Source organism: Martes martes (genome assembly GCF_963455335.1).
Source record: "Martes martes genome assembly, chromosome: 1".
Classification (NCBI taxonomy): domain Eukaryota; kingdom Metazoa; phylum Chordata; class Mammalia; order Carnivora; family Mustelidae; genus Martes; species Martes martes.
In genome coordinates, this window is record NC_137888.1 from 96156964 (window position 1) to 96175560 (window position 18597).

At 32.7% G+C, this 18597-nt stretch overlaps 1 protein-coding gene across 4 annotated transcripts in view; it reads left to right on the forward strand.

Moving 5' to 3' along the window:
• NLGN1 (neuroligin 1) overlaps positions 1 to 18597 on the forward strand; it is a gene marked incomplete at both ends in the record, with an annotated part of 661388 nt that overhangs the window by 205388 nt on the left and 437403 nt on the right. For all 4 annotated transcript variants that reach the window (XM_080810649.1, XM_080810648.1, XM_080810650.1 and 1 more), the window contains one exon: positions 1724 to 1876. In XM_080810649.1, coding sequence (XP_080666775.1) covers positions 1724 to 1876 — 153 coding nt within the window. The remainder of the gene's footprint in view (positions 1 to 1723; positions 1877 to 18597) is intronic.

Consider the following 18597-nt stretch of genomic DNA (forward strand, 5'->3'; position numbering starts at 1 on the left):
TAAGGAGAAAATAAATTTAAATTTTCCTTCTAAATGTAGTTGTGTCTAATGGATAGTTTTGATGTCAAAGTATCCTCCTCTTACCACTTAAAAATAAGACACTCTTCTCAAGTACACTCTTGGAGAGGAAGGAGGGGATTATGGTAAATGTATATACTGGTATTAAGTTAAATTTAAAGTAGGCTTTTAAAAAAGTCTCTGAATTCTGCAGTGAGCTGTTTTCTTAACTTGAAAATCTGGACAAATGAGTTGAGCTGCCATTTCTGATCCTAAAAGGATTTTTAATTTAAGGAAATCACTATTATTGCAGTAGAAAAGTTGAGGCATTTATATTAGTCACCTTTTTCATAGGAAATGTAAAGAGCATCTAAATAATAACCGGATTTTTCAATGAGTTTATATTATATTAGTCCATTCTGAAAGCTGAAACCTCAGTTGCAAAGATGTAGGAGATTTAAGTTTGATAAAAAATGCCAAAAACAAAGGAACAAATCTACACTTTTAAATGGTGTTTTTTAATATTGTCATTAACAAGAAGAAAATGCACTCAATCTAATTTAGTTTCAACTGTGGGTAAAAGACATAATGGGCTATTATAGAACAGTAATGTTTGATGTGTGTATGTATGTATTCATAACCATATACATACATATATAATATTTCAATATTAGATAGTTAAAACTATGCCAATATAAAGTTAAGTACCTACCTCTCTAGAAATCAGGGCATTTTTAATACCAATTAAAATTATCTTATGGTTCCCTTATGTATTATTTCTAGATCCTTATTGAAAATTACAAAATTTGGGGAAAGTATCTTAGAAAAGCAAACACAGTTGATTAAAAGTCAGAGCTGTAGAAGTCACTTTAATGTCATCCTAAAGTTGGGTACTTTATACCTGGTCTTAGCTGTATTTTATTTTATGTCTACATGACAAAATCATATAGCCAAAATGGGACTAGGAAGAGTACAGGAGTTATACAAAGAGATGAAAAATATAATTTAGTTTGTTTTCTTCTTCCAGAGGGCAGGGTTGGTGGAGTGAGCAGATAACCCAGACTTAACAAATAAATACCATTGAAGTGACAGTACCCCACGTACAACAACAAAATGCAGACTGTACTGCCTAAACATTCATCTGCCAGTTGGTACTTGAGTAGTGAAATGAAACTTTTGGAACCTAAAACATGGTTTCGTAATTATGTTCACAAATTAGAGCATAAATTATTCAATACAATTATGATGCATTCAATAAAGTCTTTATGGTAAATAAGAAATGGAGAACCAGAGTGTTTTATTCACAATAACAGTGATAACATTGTCCTTAGCCTATGGCTCATAAATTCCATACGAGATCTATGACATTGAAAAAAAAAATAGTTCTAAGACCCATTGTCATTCATCCTTTTTGTTCTACAGTCACTTTAGAAATCAATCAAAAAGCACTAAACTTTACACCCATTTTCAATTTGTCCAAGTTTTGTAATTCAGTTTATAATGTTAAACAAAATTTTTAGCTAGAAAACAGTGAATACTTATTGCTCTTTTCACCTATTGTTCATATTTTTAATATGAGTTGCTGAAGAAACACTTTAACAAAACAGCAATTTGAAGAACTATATTAAAATCATTCTCTTTTGTCCCTAAAATGGAAAATGTATTCTCTGCTTCATTATGTGTGTTTTTTGAGGATAAGGACAATTGCCAACCATTTGTTTTTCAGATATTCGGGACAGTGGGGGTCCCAAACCAGTGATGGTGTATATCCATGGTGGCTCATATATGGAAGGTACTGGAAATTTATATGATGGGAGTGTCTTGGCAAGTTATGGCAATGTGATCGTCATCACAGTCAACTATCGACTTGGGGTACTTGGTAAGAAATCTCTTCTTTTCTTTTCACCATTAATCCATGAAGTATGTGGTAGTTTTGATTTGTTTTGTTTTCTTTGCTTTGTTTCACTCATTGTTCTATGCTTGTTGACTTTCTTTGAACCAAAATTTTTGATATTTTTAATAAATTCTGTAAGTGTGTTCATAAATTACTTGATGGAAGACAGGTAAGGTTGATTTTAAAATTTGAAGGTAAAAGATAGTGAAATTATTCTCATTGTTGAGTGATGTTTTCCCTGGTTTCACTTGATAGCCCTATGAAAGGCAACAATTCCAGGGCCTTTCTAAAGAAGAATTAGTCCCTGGACAAATTTTTCCTTCCACTTTTTTTTTTTTTAATAATGCCATAAAATTGCCTGAAATTTGACATGAGTTTAAAAACAAGTTTATAAGTCTCTTCGAGAATATGCATATGGACTGGCTTTGGGGAAACATTGTCTGTCATTGTGGTATAGGTTTGGGTTTTTAAAAGATTTGTCAGGTAATAATTAGAAATATTTGTCTAAATGTATTTACACTGAATTATTTGATTTGGAAAACATGTTGATTTTATGAGGTGATAAAGAGTTCAAGTCAATAATGTATACACATATAAAACAAAATCAAATTGTATATCCTTGGTTTTGAAGAAAATTATAGGGAAATATTATTTGTAAAATATCAAGTACTCTGAAATATGCATATTGTCTTATGTAATAACCCATTGTTAAAAGGTAAACTTGATATTCTACTTGTATAATTTTATTTTTATAGTATTGCCAAAATTACGGGACTAAAATTACTTTATCATTTAATAAGACACTTATATTATGGTATTTTAGTTAAGAGTATTTGCTGACAGAGTACCATTTATCACAAAAGATTTCATCTTTTTAATCTTAATTGTTTTCAGAATCTCATCACATACTATATACTTTCTAAAGGCATATAATTTATGCTGTTATTTGCAACAAAAGGGCACCTCACACTTTTAATCTCTGAAAGATTTTTAAAAAAGAATTTATGTTTTCCTTTATAGTAATTGTTCATATCATATATTTTGGAATTTGAGGAGCAGTTATTTTTCCTCTTCAGTGTTAGTTACTTCTATGTAATTATAAGCCTATTTTCATCAATCTTAAAATAGTAAAAAAAAAAGCAATAGCTTTTGTCGATCAAGTTTGTATGTCTTGGGGAAGAAGATATTTTAGCAACACAAAGTGAAATCTTGATATGTTTCTACTTTGTTATTTCAAATTTGGAATGTGGTGGATAGTGGATATACTATGGCAAATGTAGGTGTAAAATATTTCTGTAACATTTTTCAAGTACACTTTAGTTCCAAATAGTGTCTGATCAGAATTGCTTCAGATGTTCTTACAATTTCAGTGGACAAGTATGAATGTTTTCCCACCAATGAAAACTGTATATTGGAAAGTTGTATGAAGAGATGTTCATAATCATCTTCTTAATTTTAAATATCAGTGTTGTCATTTGGTTTTTATGTAAGACTTTAATGTGAGAATTTTCAATATTTTAATATATTTAATTTTATTTATAGTATTCTTTATAGCTCAGTGGCTTTTATTATTATTCTCATATTTTTCTGAAATTTTTGAGTTAAAAATCCTGAAGCAGTGACTAGTTTGCCAATTTAAAATTTAAAATTAAATGTCACTTTCTGTACAGCAGTGTTTTCAAGGACTTGACCATCCACTTAATCATGTATTTATTTTATCAAAAAATGTCTTTTTAGCCAGACGTTTTTATGTTGCCTCATTCTGTTAGTAGTTGTACTCATATGAAGTAAGATTCCATAAAATGAACTGTTACATTAATAAAGCTTTTTAAAATAAATATAAACCTTATATTTATTTTAATAAAGTGTATAAATTTTAATAAATATAAATAAACAAACCTTAAAAATAAAGCCCATTTTTTATGTATAACTGACAAGGACCTGACTTCGATCCAATTTGAATCCTATATTTATGTTCATATTCTATCCCTAAGTACCACACCTTGAATGACTGAATTGCAGGACAATAGACTCAGTAACTAAAAAATGAAGAAATCAGTCAATTGCTTGGTCTGTATAATGGCAAGCAGAGTTGGTGTTGATGATGGATGATTTTCTCAGTGATAGCTCAATATTTGTTTTGCTCTACTGTAATTTAGGATTTAACTTAACAGTTTGCTCCTTTGTTGCTCTGAAACATATCATATCCTGATAACCAGCATTAAGGACCAGGTGTCCTTTCTAGACCTCTCAATATGATAAAGTACAAAACTCTGTTAGTGAACATTTTTAGGTGCATCTTGGAACACTGGTTCTGGAAGAGGTGTATGTATCTGGTCACTTTGTTCCTCAAATGTGTATTGGGCCTTGTGAAATATATTTAAATGAATTAATTCATGAGAAATAAATTACTGAAACATTTGTTTCAGCACACTTTGCGTGTGTGGTATACCACAACCAGAACAACAGCTCATCTGACAACAATAAAGACTATAGGGTTCTTGCTGTTAATAATTTGTCTAACAGTAACAAGGTAAGCCAAGGTTTCTTGGGTATGGGATCCAAAAGTATTGCTGTTTAGTTTTCATTTGGGCAAGTGCTGGAAAAGAGTCAAAAATAAGATTTGGTCCCACATCAGAGGAAATCCTGAGCTGTGTTTTGATTTGGATGCTTTGGTGTAAAGAATATGAATTTGGGGGTTCAATGTATAATTTGTCTAATTACAAGACCGTTGCTCTCTGAAGATTGACAGAAAAAAAATCAAGATGTCTGAAACAGGTAATGTAATTAGTGTTAATTTGAATTTGCCATCCCAGAGGAGAAATATTACAGGCTTTATTTGTTTGTTTGTTTTAGCAATAAGTAAAAATGTGATAATGTTTTAGTAATAAAATTCATACAGCTATCTAGAGGCAAGATTCCAGTTTAAAGCATTTCATGTTGAAAAAAAATTTTGTTCACCGCAAAGTAGAAGTGATATAGAAGAAAAATTATCTCCTATTACAGTATTGCTCTGATGAACCTAGGAACAGGTGGGAGTTAGTTGGTCAACTGAGACCTTTTGTGATTTCCTTTAGAGTGGTGACATAGACTACCCCTATTATAATATTGGAAATGCTATTAGTGACCATAAAGAAAGCTGCTAATAAGGTTGAAAAAAGGAAAGGGGGTACAGGGCACTGCCTGCTAATCTCAATTCCCCTGTTTTGTCTGAGCGGTCTCTGTAACTGTATCTCATTCAGGCTCATCCATCCAGCGAACATTTAGACTTTCTTTCACTTCTGGTTGTATACATTCTCTTTCCCCAGCCAGTTTTAACTCTCTATCCTCTGTTATTTAGCATATTGTTACATAGTTTTAAAAAATACATTAAAACATAATTATTAACAGAATTGTTTTTAAAATTACATTATTTTTATATTACATTTAAAATTATTTTTAAAATTACATGATAGTTAATAAAACTATCATAATGGAAATTTAGGGAGAAATGTTTTGATTATATGCCCTTAAAGGAGGGAAATAATGTTGAATATTATGGTTGCAAATGGGATAAATATATGTGCTTATGGACAAGAAGTGGAAGGAAATAAGAAATAAATTGCTCACCATTAGGATGGGATATTATGCAATTAACAGTTTTGAAGATAGAAACTACCCAAACATTATGTTTTCAAATCTCAAAAATGAAAAAAAAAATGCATGAACTAATTTTGCATTAAAAATGTGTCTCAACTGCCTCTTTAAGTTTAGAATAAAGTTAATAGTTATTTTTAGAGAAAATGAAAAAGTTTTATACCACTGTTAAGAACTAATTTAGGCAAACAAGACTTTTATCAGATGGAAATTTAATGTTACTTTTGTCTTGATATGGATATTTTAAAGACAATTATGTGTTCATAATTCTAGCCCATGTGATTTGGCAAATTTTAGGAATCTAGTGTTGTACTTAATAATCTAGTGGCTATACCACCCCTCTCTAGGGAAAAAAAAAAAGTTGAAGTTCATCTACTTATATTACACTTTAGCTTACTTTATAATGCCATATAGGGCTAAATCATTTAAAAGAAGCTTTTTTTTTTTCATATTTGAATCTGAGCAGTTCAGTAGCAAGGATATTTGTAAAGTCTAGGTAATGCTTATAATTTAAAAAGAAAAGCATATTAACTTCTGAAGTGGCACAATGTTTTGTCATTATTCTTGATATTTGCTGTGTCTATTTTTTTTTTGTATGGTTTTAATTTCTGTTTGGCTCTAAGTCCTAAAACAGACAAATAAAAATCTTTAAATGTGACCATATATTTGGGAGTAGTATATAGTAAGATACTTAATTTTATATGATATTCCAAATATTTTCCTAGGAGGTAGACAATGGAGGCAAGCTGTCCTTGACAAGTCAAAATGTCTTTATGGAATTGGTTTTATTTGAATGAGATCATGAAAAGCAATTTATCTCTAGGATTAACTGAAAGGAAGAGAGTAGCACTTTCTTTCAGTTTCCCTTTATTTATTCATGCTCTTTCTGCTTCAAAAAAGTGGAGATAATTTGTGACAAAAGCACACATATAAATAAATTGCACAAAGGAATACATATACTATAGAGAAAAGATACAGGAACTTAAGCCATGAACATGCATTGGTATTGAATATAAATATATATCTCAATTTCCTAGAAGAAGGATAAAAAACATAGTGAATTGAATTTCATAATTGTTACATATGAATCAATAAAAAAATGCACAGCTTTTTCTCAGTATACTTTAGCAAAATTTATCATATGGCTTGTTTTTATTTGGAACAATGAACAACATGAAACCATGTGATAGTTTTGATGTCATTAGGAAATGCAGATATTCTCAGTATATGATTACTTATATTAACCCTCTATAAAAGCCAAGGACATAATAATAAATGCCCATAATTTCTATAATGTCATTTTAAAAGACCTAACTAAGTGTAATTCAAGGAAGATATTTGGTGATTTCACTTACAATAGGATAAAGCTAAAAACCAACTGAGAGCAATGGACAGTTAACTTGGTCCATAGATTTATTTTCTCAAATATCTTATATCAACTGGGTTTTAATAAGGGCTGGATGGTAATCGATTTTAGATTGACTGCTAAAATGAGCTACTGGAGTAGTGATATCATTTATCTTTTGGAATAAAGAAACTTAAGACAAATAATGTTACAGGGCAAAGTAGAGTATTTTTTCACTATTTTATCTGCTTCCTCCCAAATGATTTCAGGTGGTTTGCAATAAAAGCAATTATTTAGTTATGCCACCAACTTAGAAATAAACTGAAAGTAAGCACGTCAATTAATGTAGGTGTTAATTAAAAGAAGTTCTTTTTTTTTTTTTCAAAATGTATTTTTGGTACAGTCGTGTAGTCATTCATTAATTTATTCACTCATTCAATGTAAACTGAGCAATATTATGTATCGGGCATTCTACTAGTTATTAAGGATAATGTGAAAAACATGATAGGCATGATCCCTGCCATCCAGTAAATTACTAGCCGTTAGGGAAGAGAGAAATTAAATTAATAATTATACAAATGATATCTTTTACGTAGATAATGATTTAATGCAAAGTCAACTTTCTTTACAATTACCTGGATGATAAGTACTAGAGAAATGACAAGTGCTAGCCTATTCCAGACACTCAGAAAAGGTTTCTCAAAGGAAATGACATTCAAGTTTCGATTTCTTATATTCTACTGAGAGAGCCTTTATCAAGATTCCCAAGGACCTCCAGTTTGTTAATTCCACTGGTCACTTCTCTGTTCTTATCTTACTTGATCACTCCATAGTGTAGGAGACAGTTGACTAGTCCCTTCTTAACATGCTTGTTCTTGGCATCATCCCAGGATTACTTCCTACTTCACCGTCTGTGCCTTCTCACCGTCCTTCCCTTCTTCTCCTCTTACCCCATCTCTAAATGTTGAAATGCCATTAAGCAGAATTTTTGGCTCCCTTCCATTTCCTCTTCAGTGTCTCCCCTGGGGACTTCATGCAATGCTCTAAATCTCCAAATACCATCTCTTTGTAAGTGACTTCCAAAACTATCTTCAGGACTGCCTATTCCTCAAAACTTCAGACTTATATACTTCTTTAAAAAAAAAGATTTTATTATTTATTCGAGAGAAAGAGAAAGAATGCCCACATGAGCTGGGGGCGGGGGGTGGACATAGGGAGAAGCAGATTCCCTGCTCGGCAGGGAGCCTGATGTGGGGCTGGATCCCAGGACCCTGAGATCAATATCTAACCAAAGGCAGATGCTTAACCCATTGAGCTGCCCAGGTGCCCCCAGATTTATATGCTTCTGCCTATCAACACCTCCATGGGGCTATCTAATGAATATTTCAACTTTAGTGGCTAAAACATGTTAATTTTCACAGGTGTGTATTTCATTATCTTCCACATCTAGGTTGTTATAATAACTGCAACAAGAGCAATAATAATGGTAGCCACACTCATTGAGGATTTGTTGTATTCCAAAAGCTGTTTTAAGCAGTCTATATTATTGGCATTATTAAATTTCCACAATAACCCTATGAGGTAGAGTTGTTATTTTCCCAGTTCTGTAAGTGCAGAAACACATGAGCAGAGAGGTTAAGTGACTTATTTGCAGTCATACAGGTCAGATGGCATTAAGTGGTGAAGCCAGGCTTCTAACCAGGCAGTCTTCTCTTCAACACAGTGCTATACTAATGGCACTGGCACTGCCATCCTTCTGGATGATCAAGTAAAAACTGTAGATTTTTCCTGATTTGTCTCTCCTCTATGTTCGATAACCAGTTCAGCTTCTCTTTCTGAATTGTTCCAACATGCATCCTGGATCTGCCTCCTTCTTTCCATTTCCCCCTTTACCAAACTAAGCCGAGTCTCCTTGAACTTCTGTAGTTTTCCTCTTTCATTTTTGCTCCATACCTATAATCCATTCTCTATACGGCAAAATCAGATTATCTTTTTACAGTATAAATTACACCAACTCACTTTTCTGCTCACCACCCTCCACTAGCTTTCCATTAGTCACTTAAAATAAAATTCAAACTCCTTCCCTGACCTATCTAACAAAACCTTTCATAAATCTGTATCATGTATCTTTATCTCTTTGTCTGTTCCTCTTGTACCTGTATCTTAGTTCATCTCAAAATGCTCTACATCTCAGTTCCAGCCATCTTTTGTTCTTTATACACACCAAACTCATTCTCTTTTTAGATATTTTATACTTGCCGTTCCCTCTGCCTGCCCCAGAGCTGTGTTGGGACTCATTCCTGCCCTTCTAACCTTGGCTTGAACTTCTTTTCTCAGAGCATCCATTCATGTTCAACCAATCTAACAAGAGCCACCATGTCACAAGTCATGTACTTTTGAAAAAAAAAATTCTCTGCATTACATTGATCATACCTGATTACTTCCTATTTATATTTGGATTGTTTGATTTATTATTGTCTGGCTCTCCAAAGCCTAAAACAGTACCTGACACATGAGATTTGCTCAGAAAATATTTGTTGAATGGATTTAACGTGAATCCAGTCAGTAGATTTTAATCCAACGTGGCCATTGAGTGGAGCGTGAGGCTGAGTTTTAGGCACAGAGGAAAATCTGGGTAAAAGCCAGAGAAAGAGAGAAGTTTGCTGTGTTAAAGGAGCTAAGCAAACCTGGCTGGGATGCTTGGACTAAGGGGTAGGCAATGTCAGATAAGGTTGAAAACAGGCAGCAGGCCATGCAGAATCTCATTAAAGATGTAGGACTTCTAAGAACAATGAGAAACAATGATAGAACATTGAGCAGATAAGTGACATGATTAGATTTGCATTTCAGAAAGTGTGTTGAGCAGGCCTAGACTTTGATCAAAGTTGAAAATCTGCTATGGATACAAAAAAACATGGCTTGTGCCTTATTAAAGTGAGATGCTTGGTAGAGGTGAATAAGGCAGATACTTTGCGCACAGAAGATTGAGGGACCAGCTGAGCCTTGGCTGACTAAGGTGACTGTGGGAATCTGTCTTTTATATAAAAGCAATGTAGAAATTTTGCCAATAGTGGAATGAATGATAATAGAATGAATCAAACCAGCATTTTGCATTTTTACCACAACTGCTTATTTAAAAGACTTACTTTGCTTCTAATTATCTTACATCTCTTAATAATGGAATGAATCAAACCAGTATTATGGAGAGCTCTTTTGAATTCCTGTTTTGAAGGAGTGTGAATCAATATGATCTGTATTGTTGCAGAGACTGGCCAATATAAGAGACCACAATAAATTACTGTATTATGATGTCTCTTATTTGTCTTTCCATGTTATTAATATGGCCTTATTTAAGCTCTTAGTTGTCTAAAACGGAGTTTTGTTTGTTTTTTATTAGTTCTGGGAGGAAGCTGGGAGTATGTGGTTTATGATTTTCTTGAGGTATTAAGATCAGTCATTTGGAATAAGACCTCAGAACTTGGAATAAAAATTTCCTTCATTCCTAGTCAAGGCATTCTTCTGGATCCAGAATTGGACAACTATTTTCCAGCACTCAAAAGTCTGCAACTAACAAACCATAAACAAAAAGATATTCAGTTTCCTTTTCAGAGCAAAAGTCATCATCTTAACTCAGTCTTTCATTTATTCATTCATTAATTCACAGGCATTTGATAAGTGCCCACTATAGGTTCCCATTAGTTTGGGGGGGGGGTGGTCTGTGCTCATAGTGTAAGACAAAACAAAACAAAAATCAGACTTGATCCTTCTTCTCTGGAGAGATATTGACATAAGGAGTATTGACATTAGACAAATTAACAAAACTATTGGTACAGATTTCGATAAGTCGTTTCCAAAATGATCAGGGTGTTAAGAGAAAGAATATTTGTGGAAGTGAAATGTAGAATGAAGACCTCAGGAAACGTTTCTTTGTACCTCTCACACTAGCATAGTTGTGGTTTTTGTTTTTTTGTTTTTTCCCCCATGCATTTACAAAATTAAATATTAAAAAACAGATAAAATATTTTGAAATAGTTTTAAAAGATGCAAGATTAGAAGCCAAATAAGCCATTTAAACAAGCAGCTGTGATAGAAATGCAGAAATACAAACAAACAAACAGACCACCCACAAACAACCAGGCACAATTCTCTATTTGAATTTAATGAGCAAAACTGGTTTGTAAAATACACATGCACAGTGAAAGGATCCCAGAGGAGTGACTAGTCCTTCACTAGTGGATCTATCGAATGAGAATATAACTGTAGGACTTTCCAGAGACCACTGTAGGTTTTCGCCCTCACCTGCCCTATGTTGCCTAAAAGAGCCATGCAATGTTAGTAGTGTAACTGTTAGTAGTGTAACTGATGTTTTTTTTAATGGAGATACAAGTATCTTCTCCCAGTGTCAGATTTTTTCCAGTGTGTTCCAAACCAAATGAGAGCTTGCATTTTGCTTTTTAGCTTAATTTGTTTTCAAAGGATCCTTTCCTCCCTCTGATGATCCCACAATACGAAATCAAAGCTGTACTGCCCCCACCTTCCCATGACCTAGTGCCATGATCCTTGATATTCTATCCACTTTCACTACTTTGCCTTAAAAAATATATTGCAGTTTCATCTACCAGGACACCCTATAATGTCTTTCTCTTTCTAAAGTTCTTCCTTGAATAATTTACTTCCATAAATATTTGGATATTGTTCCTTTTTCCTTTGTCTTTCTATTTTTAATTGACACAGTTCATTTAAAAAAAAATACCTTATATTTGTCTCCTTATTTTTATTCCTGTTGCTACTAACCACTCACCTTGATTACCAGGTTTTCTGGCTAACCCCTGAGCCTCCAGACCGAAACTTACATGCCAAATTACTTAAAAATACCTTAAAAATGTAACAGAACACCAGCTTTCTTTAGTTTTTCTCTGCTCTGTATCTCTAAATATTTTTCACCAACTCTGGGACCCATTCCAGATTTTCCTGCCATTTTAGGTCTGCTGAAGTATGTTGCTTCTCTTCTTAGCAAACTGTATCTTCTATTAGTTTCTGGAAAGTCCCTTACAATTAAGCCAGGCTAGCCTCCTCACTGCCCACCAGGATCATTTCCAACTGCTTGGTGGCAAAATATACCCATCTTGCCTAATCTACATAGCCCAGCTATTGCCCCACCTTCTACAAAATTACCTCAAGCTGGATTCATCTATTTCTTCTGTCTACCTCCATAGCTTACACAGCCTACCCTTCACTTCTGCATGCATAAAACCAACTCCACTTGTTATTTTGTGTGTATTAATGCTTAATATTGTAGATGCCTTGCCACCCAAACTAGAAAATAAAAACAAAATAAATAGAAATCTGGTTTTCCAATTTCCTCAAGACTGGCACAGTGCTCTGCATACCTAATTCAAAAGTCATCAATAAACACGCAAGTTAATTCACTTTGTCCTATTCTTAGCATATGCATGTCCTAGGATACAGAGTAGGTATGAAGAGTGACTGATAGTGGAGAATGTGGGTAATAAAGAGTACCAGCCATGCTCATGCCAGGCCACATGTCCAGTCCCATGTCTACTCCCACAATAGATGAGGTAAGGTCTTGTTGATGGTAGTAATACTTGGCCCCCAATAACAGTAGAACAAAAAGTCCTTGATCCTCTGGAGAGATGCCTTGGGTACTGGAGCTGTAATGCATGACAACAGTAATTTATTTTAAACTGAGTAGCAATTTTGAATTAATCATACCTTGATGATTTGCATTATTCTGTTTCCTGTGTAGCATATGATGAGTGAATATGTTGGTGCTCATGAGCATTAGAAAAACATGAATATAGTGATGAAAGACAAGTCTGAATTAAAATACATACAATATTAAAGAAAGGATAACTTGGTTTTATGTATGGAATAGGCTGTGAAATCTGTTTTTTTTTTTAAGATTTTATTTATTTATTTGACAGACAGAGACCACAAGCAGGCAGAGAGGTAGGCAGAGAGAGAGGGGAGGCAGGCTTCCTGCAAGCAGGGAGCCCGATGCGGGGCTCGATCCCAGGACTCTGGGATCATGACCTGAGCTGAAGGTAGAGGCTTTAACCCACTGAGCCACCCAGGTGCCCCGTGAAATCTGTTTTTAAACTCAGTTTAAAGTTGTTCTTTTGCAAAGTCAAGGAAAAAGCAATTTTGTAGTTTCTTTAATTTTGCCTTTTGATACTTTACCTGTTTTGAATTTAATTACAGGTGCTCAATTATTGCCACAAACAGAGGTTGGGGTGAGAGATCTTATACTTGCTATTGATTACTCACATACCCACCCATTTTATTAGGACTATAAATTTAACTAAATTTAAATATAAATTAGTACTATAAATTTAACTTATTTTTCTTAGAAAAATTTTCCAAATACAAGACAAGTTATATTTCTCAACTGATCTATGTATGGACAAAGTCACCATTTAGAAACTTCTCTGAAGAGCTGAGACATATTCCTGAGAAAGACATATCCAAGAGATATATTAATTTCTGTCCTGGTATTTGCTAGTTTCTTGCATTTGAGCTTTGCAAAGCAGTACCTTTTCTAGAAGACTCAGTTCTCTTAAGAGACTATGTAACATATTCAAACAGAAGTAAGTTATTTTAAAAAAATTGTGTTAATATCATTATAATTTGCAGCAATTTTTTTTTCCTGGCAGAAAAGAATATGTAATGATTTTTTGTCGTTTAATTATGCTAGAAATAAGTTTTTTGATTTTGAATGAAAATAAGCTTTAAGAAATATGCATTCTTCCCTTTTAACATAAATTAAAAGATTGCTTAACTAGATAGTGTTTTCCCTTGAAATACACCACAGTTGAATCTGTTTAAATATGTTTTTCAGAGTGTATTTTTGACCCTTCTGTTTTAAAGCTCATCTGTAATATTTACGAAAGCAGACAGTTTATAGTCTACAGTTCATATTTGGGTTTATTTTCTAGAAGATGTTTAGAGGGACATCAGGCATGTGTAATTTTTCCCTAGTCCCAGACTATTTTGCATGCAAATGAGTACTATCCACATATTTTCTTAATAATATTTTGTCATAATTTGTATAGTTGTGATATTTAGAAAGGTAATTAACTGCATATTTAATAAACTTACAAGTTTTTACCCTTCCATTTTCCAGAAATTATTTGTGACAGGTTATGAGAGTATATGCAATAAAATTACAATAAAAATGAATCAAGTCTAGAGAAAAGAGAAGATCTGGCAAAGACAAAAAACAAAATCTCAAAACATTTCTAGAGTTGATGATTTGCACTCTGATTTGGAAACTCTGCCAAGAGTTATTTATTTCTCATTATCAGAAAGGATGTAAAACATGACAGTTCTTCAGAGAAATCAGAGGTATTCTAAGCACTAATTTTTCAAAAGAATTTTCTCATGTGGGAGTTCATATTAGGGGACAATTATAAAAATAGAAGTCTATGATGAAATGCTTAAAAATAAGCAGCCAAAATCCTGTTGTTTAAGTTTGGTCATGCATCATACTTAAGTGTGTTTTATTTACCTGTAATCACCTACCCTATGGGTTACATGGGTTACCTCTTCTCTGCTTATTGCTGGAGTCCAATAAAAGGGATCTTTCAGATTCAGAGCAGGTGGGGGCAAGAGAGCTTGAAAATAAAGCCATGTAGAGAGATGGATTTTCATGCTATGCTATGTATGTATTCTATTGGTAAATTTTCTAATTGGATATTTGTTTTGTATGAGAAAACTACCAATTATTTTACTTAGTTAACTGATAAGTATGGAAAGACTGAGTCAGTAGGTTTTTATAAAAAAGAGCTTTTCTGTGGCTGGCCCAGATCATCTGCTATTTTTAAGAGGAGAGGATACTTTACTATTTTCTTTTTAAAAAATGGAATCATATGATCAAGAACCCAAATTTGTTGTTTTCTGTCACTCTCTTAAAAAGATCAACTTGTTATATTCTTCTTTTCTCTTTCCTGTCCTTTGCTTTTGGTCCAGTTTTTACATAGAAGCAAAATAATCTTTTTTTTTTCTGAAATAGAATTAAAATTGGGTAATTACAATGTAATATCATGGGAGTTAACTCTATATGTCAGTGGTTGCAGTGAGCTCTATAAAACCTAATAAAAAATATCTTCACCTTTTGTTAAAATTGTGTGTATATGTATACCTTTTATAGTTTAAAAATTGATCTATTATTCTACTCTTGAATCTTACAAAACTTACAGACCTAATCTTTATTCCTTTTAGAAACCTCCCTATTCACTTTACTTCTGGACCAGGTGTCCAGTAGAAATATAATGCAGTCATACATGTAATTTTAAATTTTATAGTGGCTACATTAAAGAAAAGTAAAAAGAAAGACAAAATTACTTTTAGAAATTATTTTACTTACCCTAATATTCCATTCAGCCAAAATGTCATCAATTTTAGATGGAATTGACATAAAATTATTAATGGAACACTATGCATTTTTCACTCATTAAAATACTTTTATACTTATGGAACATCTCAATTCAGATGCTACATTTCCAAAAGAACAAAGTGGTCCTGCAAAAATAATACAGTTGTATCAGAAAACAATGCTTGAGACTGCTTTACTCTTAAAATTTTAAACCAACTAAAATTAAATAAAATTAGAAATACAGTTCTTCCACCACACAGGTCACATTTCAAGTACTCAATAGTCTAACGTGGAGAGTGGCTACTTACTGGACAGTACAGCTCCAGACTGTAGTTACTTTGCTTTTTTTTTTTTTTTTTATTATAGTCACCTGTTAAGTGAATTTTTGAAACAAGAACCCTCATGAATATATCTATAAATTATATTCCATATACCATGGTATTAATGGGTTATATATTATAAAAATACACAGAAGATGGAAATTTTGAAGATGAAACAGCACTTTAAAATAATGAGTTATCTTATTCATCTTTTTCAAAATTATTTTACTGAACTAAATTTGACACATAATGTTACATTAGTTTTGGGTGCTCATTCATCTTTTTAAACACATCTTTTTAATTTAAAGCTATATGCTTAAACAGGCCTTATTATTTTTAAAATATTAGTTTTACATTTTGTTATCCAGAGATTTGGGAGACTGTTTCTAAGATCATTTAATATTTAGTTTTAATGACTGTTAGAGCTAAAAGAAGATGATTTAGAAAGACACCAAAGTACACATTTAAGGAGAAGTTCAATGTTATCATAATATATTTTAAACCAAGTAACAATCTTCTTGACAGTTCTAAAGACTAAATTCTTGTCAGATAGGGTTAAATTGTCATAGTTTCCACCTTAGAAGTTTGCTTTGAGCTCATTCTTAACACATTCACACACAAAAAGTTTCAGCTTTGTCTTTTTTTTGTGTGACTTATTGGTACCTGTAACATCTTCAATCTATGGCTTATTTGCAGAAATCTTTTGAAGCCACTGCCCCCCCACCCCGTGACTGTGAGTGTTATTATAATTAGATAACATAAATGATACATTTACCTAAGTTGGCTCATGTAATCTGCAACATGCCTTACAACAATGGAATTAACACCTCAATAAGTCTAGTTATTATTTGTCATCATATTATTGACTATATTGCCCATGCTGTGTATTACATCCCCATGACTTATTTATTTGATAAATGGAAGTTTGTATTTCTTGATTTCCTCCACCTATTTCCTCTTCCCCAGTCTTTCTCCCCAGTGGTAATCATCAATTTGCTCTATCTATGAACGTGGGTTTTATTTTGTTTTGTTGGTTTGTTTTGCTTTTAGATTCCACATATAAGTGAAATCATGCACTATTTGTCTTTCTCTGCCTGACTTATTTCACTTAGCATTAATACTCCTAAAACTCACCCATGTTGTGGAAAATGGTGAGATGTCATTCCATTTTACGGCTGTGTAGTATTCCATTGCATATATGTAATCATTCTTCTTTAGTTGTTCATCTATCAGTGGACACTTCGGTTGTTTCTGTACTGTGGCTTTGAAAATAATACTCCAGTAAACATAGGAGTACATATATCTTTTTGAATTTAGTGTTTTTATTTTCTTTGGATAAATATCTAAGAGTAGAATTGTTGGATCATGCGGTAATTTTATTTTTAATTTTTTGAGGAAACTCCATACTGTTTTCGTAATAGCTGCACCAGTTTACATTCCCACAAACAGTGCGTGAGGGCTCCCTTTTCTACATGTTCTCAACAGCAGTTAACATTTGTGTCTTTTTGACAATGACCATCCATCGGTGTAAGGTGATATCCCATTATGTTTTTTGTTTTCATTTCCCTGATGATTAGTGATGTTGTGCAGCTTTTCACATACCTGTCGGACTTTTGTATGCCTTCTTTGGAAAAATGTCTGTTTAGATCCTCCGCCCATTTTGTAATCAGATTCTTTGGGATTTTTTATTATTGAGTTGTATGCATTCTTTATATATTTTAGAGATTAACCCCTTATTGGATATATGATTTGCAAATATCTTCTCCCATTCAATAGATTGCCTCATTTGTTGATGGTTTCCTTGGCCATCCAGAAGCTTTTCAGTTTAATGTTGTTCCATTCGTTTATTTTTGCATTTGCTGCCCTTAACTTTGGAGTCAGTTCCAAAAGACATTTCTAAGACCAATGTCAAGGAGCTTACTGTCTATGTCTTCTTCTAGGAGTTTTATGGTTTCTTAAATTCAGGTCTTTAATCCATTTTGAGATAATTTTTGTATAAGGTATAAGATATTGGTTCATTTTTATTCTTTTGCAGGTAGCTGTTCAGTTTTCCCCAAATCATTTATTAGAAGACAGCTGTGTTTACCACTACACCACCAATACACAAATAGCACCATTTATTTAAGCGATTGTCCTTTTCCCATTGTATATTTTTGGTTCCACTTGCATAAATTACTTGGCCATATATGCATGGGTTTATTTTTGGGTTCTCTATTATGTTGCATTGATCTATGTGTCTCTTTTTATGCTAAAACATACTATTTTGATTATTATAACTTTGTAGTATAGTTTTAAATCCAGGAACATGATACCTCTAATTTTGTTCGTTCTTAAGATTGCTTTCGATGTGCCCTGTCTTTTGTGGTTCCATACAAGTTTTAGAATTATTCATTCTACTTCTGTGAAAGATGCCATTGGAATTTTGATAGAGGTTGCAATGAATCTACAGATCGTTTTGGATAGAATAGGTCTTTTAATAGTATTAATTCTTCTAATCCATGAGCATGAAATATCTTTTCATTTATTTGTGTTTTCTTTCATCAATATCTTTATATTTTTTAGTATACATATTTTTAACCTTCTTGGTTAAATTTATTCCTAGGTATTTTATTCTTTTTGATGCAATCGTAAATGAAATTTTTTTTTTGGATTTCTCTTTCTGATGTTTCATTGTTATTATATAGATATACAATAGATTTTTCATATTAATTAATTAATTTTGTATCCTGCAACTTTACTGAATTCATTTATTAGTTTTAATAGCTTTTTGGTATATGTGCTGCCGAAGCGAGCAGTTTTAATAGCTTTTTGGTGGAGTCTTTAGGGTTTTCTATGTATACTATCATGCAGTCTGCAAATAGTGACAGTTTTACTTCTTGCTTTCCAATTTGTATGTATTTTCTTTCTTTTTCTTGCCTAAGTGCTGTGTCTAGGACTTCCAATAATATATATAATATGGGACATTCCTGTCTTGTTTCTGATCTTAGAAGAAAAACTTGTAGCTTTTTAT